Below are 12,824 nucleotides of genomic sequence, written 5' to 3'. Positions count from 1 at the left end.
TATTTTACACTCAATAATCCTTAGTTTGCATATTCTTTTGCCAATCAAACTTTAAGGAATATGCTAAAAACCAAGGAAATTAAGATCATAAAACTTAGAATAAGTGAACTAAAATTAACTAGAATTGATGAAATTTTCAGATAGCATTGTGCTTGACATGTTGATCGATGAGTTATATAGAGACTTTTTCTAATGATTTTTGTCTGCTCGTTACTCCGAGCCGTTTAACCCATCTTTAACTCAACTTCCTCAATCATGCTCGAAACAAGCCCTCAAACCACTCAATTATTCCTACTGAATGAGCTCTAACCTTGTGGGTGGGAAATATTTCTTTATATATATATATATATATATATATATATATATATATATATATATATATATATATTGGGAATTATAAATAGTTTTAACTATATTAGGAAAATTCAAGCATATTATTTGTAAATAATATGGTCATAACTATAATTATAGCTATATTAGGAAAACTCAAGCATATTATTTATATATATAATTTTCAAATATGGTCATAACTGTAATTATAAATAATTAAGTGTCATCAATTAAATAATTCATAAATATATGTAATATAATTTAGAATTAAATAATGTATTAATTGCTTAATTTCATGAATATTATTGTGTAGATTCCATATATGATATTTTTATGATTTTTTGAGGGGCCAAATTAGAAATAATTAATCTTATGCAGTTATAAAACGCTGGCGTTGTTTTAGTTTTGAACCCATCAACAAAGTATTTAGTTTAGGAAAGAAAATCTGCTAATTAAATATCATTGCCTAAAATTGACTGCAAACTATGGATTTTGTTACGTTTCCACAATTCTTATTGATATGAGGCAAAAACTTGTGTGAGACGGTCTCACGGGTCGTATTTGTGAGACAGATATCTTTTTTGGGTCACCCATGAAAAAATATTACTTTTTATGCTAAGAGTATTACGTTTTATTGTGAATATGGATAGGGTTGACCCGTCTCACAGATTATAGGCCCGTGAGACGGTCTCACATGAGATTCACTCTTGATATGATTGTGTGGTTTCTTGATAATTGAATATATTTATGATTTTTTGTATTCAAACTCTACAACCAATTGTTTTCATTATATATATATATATATATATATATATATATATATATATATATATGTGTGTGTGTGTGTGTGTGTGTGTGTGTATGTATGTATGTATATATAAACTCAAATGAGACGTTCTCACTTATATTTTTGTGAGAATGATATTTTATCTAGATCACTCATAAAAAAATATTACTTTTAATATTAAAAATATTATTTTTATTATAAATATGAGCATGATTGACTCGTATAACAAATAAAAATTTATAAAATCGTTTCACAAAAAACCAACTCGTCAACATATAACTCAATTCTTTATTGAGCAACAAAGGATAGTTATATGTAAGCTAATTGTATCAAATCTTTCTTGGAAGGCTAAAAAACATAAAACTATGTAATAAATGTTAATATGCTAATACAATTTTTTTTATAATATAAATTCAAGCACATTTAACACCTATATTAGGAAAACTCAAGCATATTATTTGCAAGTAGTTTTTCATTTTTTTTGGAATTTTTATTGGGGTGATGATGTTATTTGCCATTATTAAAATATAACTATCAAGTAGTGAAATAGGAAAAAAAATATAAATGATTTTATTTAAAAAAAATGATCGTCTTTTTTAAAAAAAAAAATTGATCCACGAAAAATAAAATTTAGAAACCTGATGAACGGACAAAGCATTTAACGCTAATTTATAAATAATATAACAAATCCCCCATAACTTCTTTCCTCTACAAATAAGAATGAATCAATTCCAAAGAAACATCGTTCGTTGGAGAATAGTTGCAAAGGAAAAGTCCAAGCAATACTCTTCTTCCTTCCTTTTTTCTCTTTCATTTTTTGACAACTTGGGAAATTCTATCACACATATTAATTAATTGCCTTCATTTTTTCGCCGGTAATAATTTCGTTCCACAATTTCGTGCGAGCTTTGCCAAAAACAAGAAAAAGCTCTTTCTTTTCCTGCCTCTTGCATTTCAAGGTCGGTTTTTTCTTCTGAATTTTCGCATGTTCTTTTTATGTCTACTTCGTGATGTTATGTCTGTTTTTGTAGCATCGTGGATGGATCTGTCGAATATGATTTATATTGTTTTGGGTTTTCCCCCTTTACCTATATGTTGTAAGTGGGGATGCCTGAGAAAGGTTTGGGCGTTGAATTTTATTTTTCTGCTTTGAGTTATGGTGTGTATATTTACCTTGCTTCCTTTGCGTTCGCGATTTGTCAATGTTTCGTAATTTAATTAAGACCACCTTTATCATATTGTGTTTGATTTTACGAAAAGAAAAAAAGAACTCTGGCTTCTTTATCTGTGTTGATTATTTTGCGTCTTTATCTGTATTAATTATTTTGCGGTTCATTTTATTGGAATTGGAGACTTTGTGAACTGGGATTTTGTTACTTTTTCGAGGATATTAGGCCAAATTGTGTGTTTTCACCATGTTTTGGGTAAAACTTGAATCTTTCATTTATCTCTGGAATGGTGCTTTGATATATTATTCTATCTGAGAAATGGTTCCGTTTGATTCTCCATCAGGCTTGGAGTGGTGATTTAGTTTGATTAAATGGTAAGTCTTGGAATTGTGGTTTGATGTATTATTAATTGTTAAATGTTAATTCAGCAGTACTTATGTAAATTATTTTGTGTTTATTTATCAGAACAAAAGTGTTCCAAAGGGGCTATAGATATTAGAACGTGAAATTGCCTTTATTTGAATTATGAGGCTTATTATGATTTGTTTTGAACTTGATTTTTACGCTGGAAATGTTTCAACCTACAGCCTGAGTATCAAAACGCTCACTGTTGGTTTTGACACTCGAGCTACAGTTTGGAACTATGGACTCTTCTAATACGCTATTGTTTCTAAATCCATTTTTACATACCAATGCTTATCATTTATAGCGTATTCACGGTATTACAATATTACAAACATTTGTTTCTTCAATGCTGCAGAAATTATCAAGATGGAACATGACGAAATGGGATTCCAGACCACTCCAGAAGGCCCTATTCTATGTGTTAATAACTGTGGTTTCTTTGGGAGTTCAGCGAACATGAACATGTGCTCCAAGTGTTACAAGGATCTGATATCAAAACAAGAACAAGCTCAACTCGTGGCATCATCATTAGAAAACATCGTTAAAGGATCATCCAGTGGCAATGATAATGAATCTTCACTTGTAGATTCGGCAAATGTTCAAACTGATTTGGTAGAAGGGGAGGCAAAACTTGTCCCGTCACTCAATGCTGTGAATTATGTTGTGCCTGTCAATCCTAAGTCAAAAGAGGGTCCTAGTCGATGCAGCAGTTGCAAGAAACGGGTTGGCCTGACTGGATTTAGCTGCCGCTGTGGTAATATTTTTTGCGGGACACATCGGTATTCTGACAAACACGACTGCCCCTTCGATTATCGCAGTGCAGGGCAGGATGCTATATCGAAGGCCAACCCGATCATCAAGGCAGAGAAGCTTGATAAAATCTAGAAGTTTCTTCTCGTGGCTCTTCTGATCTTCCCAAAGGAGCAACTCCCAGTCGCATGCCTGTCGTATCAGACCCCAATTATTCACACCTTCAAGAATCAAGAATCATGCTTGCCGGCACCACTTTCTTTAGTCCTGTGCGTATTGATGTGTGGGGAAAACACTATGTCTGGTTTTATATGTGTCATTCTATTTAATAACGCTTCTCTGGGTCAGTTTCCTTGTATATGATGTTCATTTGTCTAATGCAGTGTTTCTACTCTCAGATATCCCACTTTGCTGCACTCCAATCGACCTTCAACCAAAAGTTTTGAGATAACAAAAGTAAAATAAATTATTTCATTTTCATGATCCGCCGATCCAACGATATCAAGAAGAAAAATTTTACTGCAACGACTGTCATTGCCCTTGGCGGACGCTAGCAGTAGTCTTGTTTGTGCGGATTTTTATTAAAATTAAATAAAAAGCAGGTCGCGATATCTGCTCTCTAAGCGAGCAAACGTTGTTACAAATAACCCACCAGTATTTGCAGGAGGTACGTATCCTACAGAAGAATGGATCAAATCCATAGAATCCATATTTTCGTATTACACATGGGTGATGCGGATTGAGTGAATTGTGCCATTTTCCTCTTGATTCGGCATGCGAGGATCTGGTGGGAAAGTGCCAAAGTGACTTGAGTGGATCAATTGACATGTGAACAATTCAAAACCATCTTTTTCAATAAAAATGCACGGGCAAAGATATGTATGGTGGAATACATGCATGCAAAAATTTGAAGAAGATTGCCAGCATGTGTCACTGAGAAGGGGGGACACTTTCTAAGAAGACGACACCCTGAAATTAAAAGAGACGTGAGGATGTCAAATTAAAAGCTGCGAATTATAGGGAAACAGTGGACAAGAAAGAGCGAGGCAACAAAGAAGACAACAACTTAGCCAGAAGAGGCCAAGTATTGGGCAAGGTAGGAAAGGAGAATTTAGAGCAAAACATGGGGAAGAACATCGTTCCAAAGCAAATGGCAACGAAAATCCAAGATAAACCACTTTGTACCACATGTCAGAAAAAATCAATTTGGGGAATGTTTCTAGGGTAAGAATAAATGTTTCATCTGATTGTATATTGACTTTAGAAAATTGAGAACAAAGTGTGTTAAAAACAAATACCTACCTCCCAAAATAGATGATTTATTTGATAAATTGCAAGAGTCTTCTATCTCTTTTAAAATTGATCTCGTTTAAGTTATCACCAATTGAAGATCGAGGAAAATGATATTACAAAAACGACATTTTGAGAAATTTGTCAATGTGTTTATAAATGACATTCTAATTTACTCACAAATCGGACAAAAGCACGTAGAGCATTTGAAATTTTTTTTACAAGACATTGATAGAAAAATTTTATATTCTAATTAATCATAGCAGTTCCTCTTTGAATTACTTATTAATTAATTTGTTCTCGATCGTGGCTGAAAACGTATTGGACGAGGATAAACCTAGCTAGTGTGGAGGTTCCATTCATGTCCATTGTCTAAGCTATGGAGTAATAGCTTTTATATTATGATTTTGTCCTTATGTTATATCAAGTATTTTTTTTTTATATCAATTACTAATTAGTCTTACGCAAGGAACTTCATATTTAGTTAGGTGGGATCCGCACATATATCTGACTGAGATCCTGTGACAAATTATGACCTGAGTTGCCATAGGACTTGCATTTGTTATATTTTTAACACCTCTTAACTTTATCTAACTAGAAACAGACGGTTAATCCAATTCCCTTGTAAATTTTGCCAGCCTGCTCACTTTTTTTTTTTTTTTTTTTGTAAACCGGTGGCTTTCGCAAAATTTATTTGTATCTTCATCATCAATTTGGGTAAAAAAAATGAAGTATAAATATATAGTTTTGATATTTAGGGACTAGATCAAGAGAGAAGGCAAACAATAGGTACGATGACTGATATTATCCCCTTATTAACCCAATTACGCCTGGCCTTTAAAGTCCCGATCCACAACTCCTTGGCCCTAAAAATAGAACCAGAGTAGTCAGCACAAAATTTTGGGAAAAAAATAATATAAAACAAAGAATTAAGGAGCGAATTACGTTGTCTATTCTTGCTAGTATATGTTAATAGGGTTAATCACATATATCACCTTGGTAAAATCACAAGGTTGTTGAAAAACCTCAGTACGACCATTAACTTCACGTGTTTTTAAATCTTGAGCATACATAACCCTGAAAACAAGTACAGAAAAATGTCTGCGTCCAAAATTTGAAAACAAGAGGATGTGTGCGCTCAAGATTTGAAAACGTAGGGAGTTAACTGATAATTTATTTTTTATATGAGTTTTTAGCAATCTCGTGATGGAACGAACTCATGTTAAAAATCAAAGTGTGAAAAAAGTCATAACAGATAAAGGGAGGGAATTAATTGGAAAAACGTTCATCAATAATTGCAAAAGCAAAAAAAAGATAAACAGAGTTTTTAGTGCAATACAATCGACGTTAACAAAAATTAAAGGAATGGAAAAATTAAATAATTTGCATTATGTCCGACCCTTCATAACTATTTCATTCCTTTACCCTTTTTTCTTATATTTTATTCAATTACTTTAGTATTGCGTGCATATTACTTGCTTAAAATCTTTCAAACGCAGTTTTAATATTATATTCAAGTTAACTCGCTAGAGCTTGTTTTCGGGAAAAATATTTGAAGCCAAAGAAACTATTAATGCAGCTCTGTTGTGAACGTAGTTGGTATAAGATTTATATCCGGTAAAAGGATATATGTATTTCGAATTTTGGGTACGTAAGATGAAATTGAACTTATAACCAAAGCTTTTAGACATGAACATTCTTTTATTAAATATTCTTTTTGTATAAACGAACAAATAGTTTATATATACCATTCAATTTTAGGATTTCTAAAATTATGAAATGCATTTCAAATAGATATTAACAGCCACGTCTTCACTCACCAAATATTTTAAGAAAACTTATGTATCAATTTTATCTTTTCATTAACTAAATAAATTTAGCATATCTCTTTCCCCTACCGCCAGTCTAGGATCCATCCAAACATTTGTAGCTCTTCAAACAATGCCTGAATTCTGATAGCTTATAATAATAAGATTTAATCGCGTAAAACTAGACACTGCCTTGCACATGCATGCTTGGCATTACTTTAATAATCTATTTATAAATTAATTCAAAAGTTTTTTTTTTTTTTTTGTATTATTTTTGATTTCAGAAAGAAAAATTCATTTCCATTTCCTCTGTATTTTTTTTTTCATCAAATTCCATTGTTCTCCTAAGTTTATTTAATTTAGGAACCTTTTACCATTTGTGACATTTAATTACAAAACAATGACTAACTTATTGGACTAAAATTATACAACTTGAAAGCTTAGGTGACTAAAAATAAGAAATAGAGGACTTACAAGGGAAAATTTTAATTTTCCTTGAAATACAGCAAAGGTGCAAAAAACGTTTCCTGCATTGAATTGCCAAAAGGTTTTCAAACTATTAAAAAAAAAATATAGTGAAATGGATGATTGATAAACTAGCGTATGTAATTATTTTTTTCAAGGGTGGATGCATGACAAATTGATATCAGATCAGTAAATCGTCGAGCATATATATGAGAAGATGCTACAAATAAAAGAGCCATTTTTTGTAAAGAATTATACAGAAAACATGAGCGTGTTGTTATTTTTCGTGAGTGTAGTGTATATATGCACATTCAGAAGCCTCCTTCCTTTCACTTTCTTGTCCCCAAGAAGACAACCCTAAAACCATAACCCTAGATGAAATCAACAATCCATTTAAGGTTTAAAATTTGAGAATTATTATTAATAAAAATGGTCCATGCATTTCGATGCGACACGAGCACTTTCCCGGCGTTTCCTCCCAGTCTTGGAAACTATCAATCTTGTCCGCCTCAAACTTCCAATTTTACCCTCCATCTCTTTCATTCAATATTAGTTAATTTTAAGTAACTTTGAATGATCTTGATCAGGCATGCTGCTGCTGCTTCCAGTGATATAATTATTCGTCAACTGGTTGCATTGCTGCTGCTTCTTCTAGTTCCCATGCATGCGGTAATAATATTTCAGATGTACTTTTGAACTTATTCAAAAACTTAAATGTGAAAAATTAAACCTGGGTGAGACTTAATTTTTTTTGACGATCCAGATGGTGGCTTTGTTAATGGCTCTGCGGCGGATCAGATTGACTTGATTTTCAGTTGTTCAGAATTTAATTACAGTTTTCTTGGATCAAACATATATGCATGAACTTTTAGAATTCTTGCGGTTTTCAAATACATTCCACTCAGCGAACAAAATCCCAGATACGGACTATATATTTAACAAAATTGCACTTGTAAAGCAAAAGAAGAAGAAGGATATGTGAATTGTATTAAATTTTTGTAACTTTGATTCTAGTAAATTAATAAGATGGAGGTATTGCTAATCTATATAAGAAATTTAAATTCATAACTCGTGTTTCGTGATTTTTTTTTTATATTGAGAATGATAAAGTTAAAACATGTATTTTGAAGTCATTGGATTCTATTTAGGTATAAAACCAACACATGCTACTTAAGAGATCGTTGATAATGGTTGCCGACACAGCAGCTAATTTCACTTGAATATCATATTTTTCCAATGTTTTTAAAACTTTGTGAATTATTCTCTTAAATTTATGGTTTTTAACATTTTCCCTCTAATAATTTTTTTTATCATTTTTCCCTTAGCCAATTAAAGTTATTCAAGAAAGGCAACAACAGCACCGACACGAAGCCGTCAGATTCCTATGAACCTTACCACAAAACCTGAATCGGCGTGGGGATCTGTCCAACTGTAAACAGATGAAAACAACTTAATTTTTTTCACCCCGAATTGATTAAACAAATAAATGCTTCTCCTTCATCAACTTACGATGCCTCACTTCACTATTTTCAAGATAATTAACACGCACATAGATATATACATAGACAAGAATACACCGCCGCATAACCATACAAATATACAGATTTTGAAAGAAAAAAAGAAAATCAAACTTTTGCTTATGATCAATGATACTATAATATACATAGCTATAAGTTAAGAGTTTTCCAGAGTTTGCTTCTGGGTAAGTCAGCTTTTTATATATAGTAAGTTAATCTGTTTTAGTATCATTTTTTTTAATGATTTTAGGGTTCATTTGCAGCAAGCAGTTCACTTTCTTGTTTCTGGTGATTTAATAACATATCGCTTGTTAAGAAGAAGGGACAAATTTAACTAATGGGCTGAGTTTTTAAATGTTTCTTGTGTACTTACTTTATGATTTCATTCTTTAATTATCTGTTAATAGGGTTTAGGGAGTTTTCATGCTTGCTAGCTAGGTTTGTGTTTAAAAAGGACGGCAACAAGCGAGAGACGTGGGTCCTGTCTCTACTTGAATTGAATATGAATTCATCATCTAGGCTCAAACTATACATATAAAATAAGATTTAGTTTTTTTAAAAAAGGGTATGTTTTATCATAAAGGTATATGAACGTATCATTCAATCAGATGCAGAAAGAATTTGTAGTGGAAAAGAAATAGATTTCGCACTGATTGATAACAGATATCTGAATCTTGCATTAGTTTTTAAATATTGAGGAAGATATAAAATTAGTTTGAAATTGGTTCATTTGACCGAATCAGTGAGTGGAAGACAGAAGGCACAGAATCAAAGTTTCATTCAGACTACAGTCATGGGGATAAGTACCGCATGAAACTTTTTAATTCTTACTAATTTATTTAGATTACTCTACAGAACATGCAAATATTAAATAAATATTTTAACAGTAACAATTTTAAATTAAGCCTATTTTGACGAGTCCGATTTCCAACTCTACGGTCAACATATTTCAACCAAGAAAAATCCAAACAAAATCTTTAAACTTTTGTTAATCTCGTACGTACATATTTCTTTGATAACAGGGTGATTCTCATATTTTTTTTATAGGATATAGGACTATACTCTTAATGTTTTAATATTAATATTACGAAATTCATGAATATTATTTATAGCATGTACATGCATGTTTAGCTTTGACGCATGCATTTGTGCTTTGGACCATGAAAAATATGCTTCCATATTCATTTTTTAAATGTTCCATATATTCATATAATTGTCATTCTTTAATGTTGGGCTTAAACTTAGTCATATTTACAGCTGGTTGATGAAGTAATTTATTTGTCCTTGAGATGATTTTGTGTTGTTGAAATGCTGGGTTTTCGGGTGGCATTTTTTGCACAAAACGAGGAAGAGAGTCCCAATAAACCAAGTGGGGTGGAGTCATTGGAGTTTATGCATATGCTTCTTTGAATTTCAGATACATACACACTCATATATACATACACATACAGACACGCTTATTTATATATATTTATAGGTTGAGGCTACATTTCGATCTTTCCTTCTCTTTGTTAGGTTAACTATTCCTCAGTTTCTTGATTTTTCTGCCCTTTTATTCGGATTAAATTTTTAAATATTTTAGTTGATTTTAATTCTTTCTGATCTTGGAATATGCAGGATCAGAAGGGCGCCATGAATCCCAACAACTGGCTTTCATTTCCATTTTCTCCAACTCATCCTTCTTTACAATCTCAGTCTAATCACTTTTCTTTAGGGTTAGTCAGTGACAGTATCAATGAAACTCCATTTCAAAGCCAAGGTAAGTCGTTGTTGATCAATATTCTTTATCTTCTTTAAACCCTAATTGGATGTTTTTTGGTACCCATATACTAATTATACATGTTTCATTTTTTACAATATTGATTGTTATATAGCATATGAGTGGAATTTGTTCAACACCCAAGGAAGCAATGAAGTCCCAAAAGTTGCTGATTTCCTTGGAGTGAGCAAATCCGATAGCCATTTAGAGCTCATACCTTATAATGATCAAATCCAATCGAGCGATTCCGATTACCTGTTTTCGAGCAACAGCCTGGTGCCAGTTCAACACAACTTGTTGGCCTCCACCACGAACTATGAAAAACTGCAAGAAAATGCTTGTAACATGCAACAACTGACGCTTTCCATGGGCAGCGGCAGTAAGGGTTCAAGTACCAGCGAGACCATTGCCACTGGCATCTGCAACTGCAGAAAATAGTGACACCAGTATTGTTGAGGCTGCCCCTAGGAGGACCTTAGACACGTTTGGCCAAAGAACCTCGATATATAGAGGTGTAACAAGGTAGGATTCTCTATATATATCCCTTCATTTTTTCTCATAACTTACACTTTTGGATATGGTTGTTTGAAGGTTAATTCTGTCTTACAGGCACAGGTGGACGGGGAGATATGAAGCCCATCTGTGGGATAATAGTTGCAGAAGGGAAGGGCAATCGAGAAAAGGGCGTCAAGGTTTCCATTAATTAAATTCGTAACTTGATTCTTTGTTTTCTTCTTACATTTTACCTTTGATTTATTTGTCTATGATCACTAATTCTTCTTTCTTTATTGTTTGTTTTTTCTCCCATGGGATGCAGTGTACTTGGGTAAGCCAATTAAGTTTCTCGATTATTTACGTACTTTGTGTAATGTGAAGTCATATAAATATATAATGTATTGAAAATGTCCAATTTACTTATGTTTTTCTTGGACAGGTGGATATGACAAAGAAGAAAAAGCTGCTAGGGCATATGATCTTGCTGCCCTAAAATACTGGGGAACATCTACCACCACTAATTTCCCAGTACGCAAATTCGTATATATATATACATATATATGTATATATGTATGTATGTATGTATGATGATGATGATATAGCATAATTTTCTGTTAAATTGCAGATCAATAACTACGAGAAGGAAGTAGAAGAGATGAAGCATATGACCAGACAAGAATTTGTGGCCTCTATCCGAAGGTAATTAATCAAATTACTGATGATGAGTAGTGCATGCTTTCTAATGTTTTTTTTATATTAATATGTGCAATTATAGAAGCATAAAATATAATCCTCGTCAGAGATTTAAGCAGCACTTTACTACTGATATATATATATATATTTCCAGGAAGAGCAGTGGCTTTTCGAGGGGAGCGTCCATGTATCGTGGCGTGACGAGGTAGTCTAAAATGGATGATTTCTTTGGCTATGTAAATTTATCATAGTTTTATCATGAACATTTTTCCTCATAACTTGATTTCTTAGTTAACGTCCTTTGTTAATTACTAATCATTCTTTGAATTTGATTCTTTTAATCAGGCATCATCAGCATGGAAGGTGGCAAGCAAGAATAGGAAGAGTTGCTGGAAACAAAGATCTATACTTGGGAACTTTCAGTAAGCGTTCTTCCATTTCTTCTTTTTATAACCGTTTGATTTTTCATAATATATACTTTTCGTGCTAAATTTTGAACAAACGAATTAATTGGAGTGTTGTATTTTTTTACAGCTACTGAGGAGGAAGCTGCTGAAGCATACGATATAGCCGCCATAAAATTCCGAGGCTTAAATGCTGTCACCAATTTCGACATGAATCGTTATGATGTAAAGGCCATTCTTGAAAGCAACTCTCTCCCTATCGGAGGAGGTGCCGCCAAACGCCTCAAAGAAGCTCAGGCAATCGAGTCATCACGAAAACACGAAGACGTTATAACTTTAGGCTCAGGTTTCCAGTATGGCAGCAGTCCAAGCGCAGCTTCCCATCTTCAAGCATACTCCCTAATGCAGCAGCATCCCTTCGATTCTCAGCCTTTTCTCACTCTGCAAAATCAAAATATTTCACAATACAATCAAGATTCCTCGTCTCTTTACCATAATTACATCCAAACACAGCTCCAGTTACAGCAACAATCATGTTCTTACAACAGCATTCCCCATCAGATGAACACTGAACTCGAACAATTCTCAGTTCTATGGAAATTACTTTCAAAACAATGCAGGCATGCTTCATGGTCTAACAAACACGGGGTCCTCATCTTCTGTGATGGAGAATCATGGGAGTTCAAGTAATGCAGGGTTTACTGGAAATTTTATCGGAATGGGCTCGAGTTCAGGTTCGGCCAACGAAGTTGCACTGGTGAAAGTGGATTATGAGAATATTCCGTCGGCTGCTGCTGCTGCTGCTGCATACACTGGATGGTCTGCGGAGACAGTTCAAGGGACATCAAATCCTGGTTTATTTTCAATGTGGAATGAGTGAAGGAGAAATCTCTTAATTTCTTAAAAATGAAAACTTAGTGCTAAGAATCATAGTTTTTATTGCTATCTTTGC

The 12,824-nt window shown here is 33.1% G+C and overlaps 1 protein-coding gene and 1 pseudogene across 2 annotated transcripts; both read left to right on the top strand.

Moving 5' to 3' along the window:
- Positions 1–1,836: 1,836 nt before the first annotated feature.
- LOC140840281 (zinc finger A20 and AN1 domain-containing stress-associated protein 8-like) lies at positions 1,837–3,838 on the top strand. Of its 2 annotated transcripts, none has more exons than XM_073207570.1 (2): positions 1,837–2,076; positions 3,047–3,838. In XM_073207570.1, the coding sequence occupies exon 2, from the start codon at positions 3,058–3,060 to the stop codon at positions 3,574–3,576; it is 519 nt and encodes a 172-aa protein (XP_073063671.1). In that variant the 5' UTR covers positions 1,837–2,076; positions 3,047–3,057; the 3' UTR covers positions 3,577–3,838. The 2 variants fall into 2 exon arrangements, with proteins under 2 accessions (XP_073063671.1, XP_073063672.1); XM_073207571.1 differs by lacking the exon at positions 1,837–2,076 and adding an exon at positions 2,091–2,660.
- Positions 3,839–10,053: 6,215 nt separating this feature from the next.
- Positions 10,054–12,824, top strand: LOC140838099 (AP2-like ethylene-responsive transcription factor PLT2; annotated as a pseudogene).

This window comes from Primulina eburnea, chromosome 8, assembly GCF_022965805.1.
Source record: "Primulina eburnea isolate SZY01 chromosome 8, ASM2296580v1, whole genome shotgun sequence".
NCBI classification, from domain to species: domain Eukaryota; kingdom Viridiplantae; phylum Streptophyta; class Magnoliopsida; order Lamiales; family Gesneriaceae; genus Primulina; species Primulina eburnea.
The sequence above is the reverse complement of the archived record's forward strand: the minus strand, read 5'-3'. Positions and strand labels throughout refer to the sequence as shown.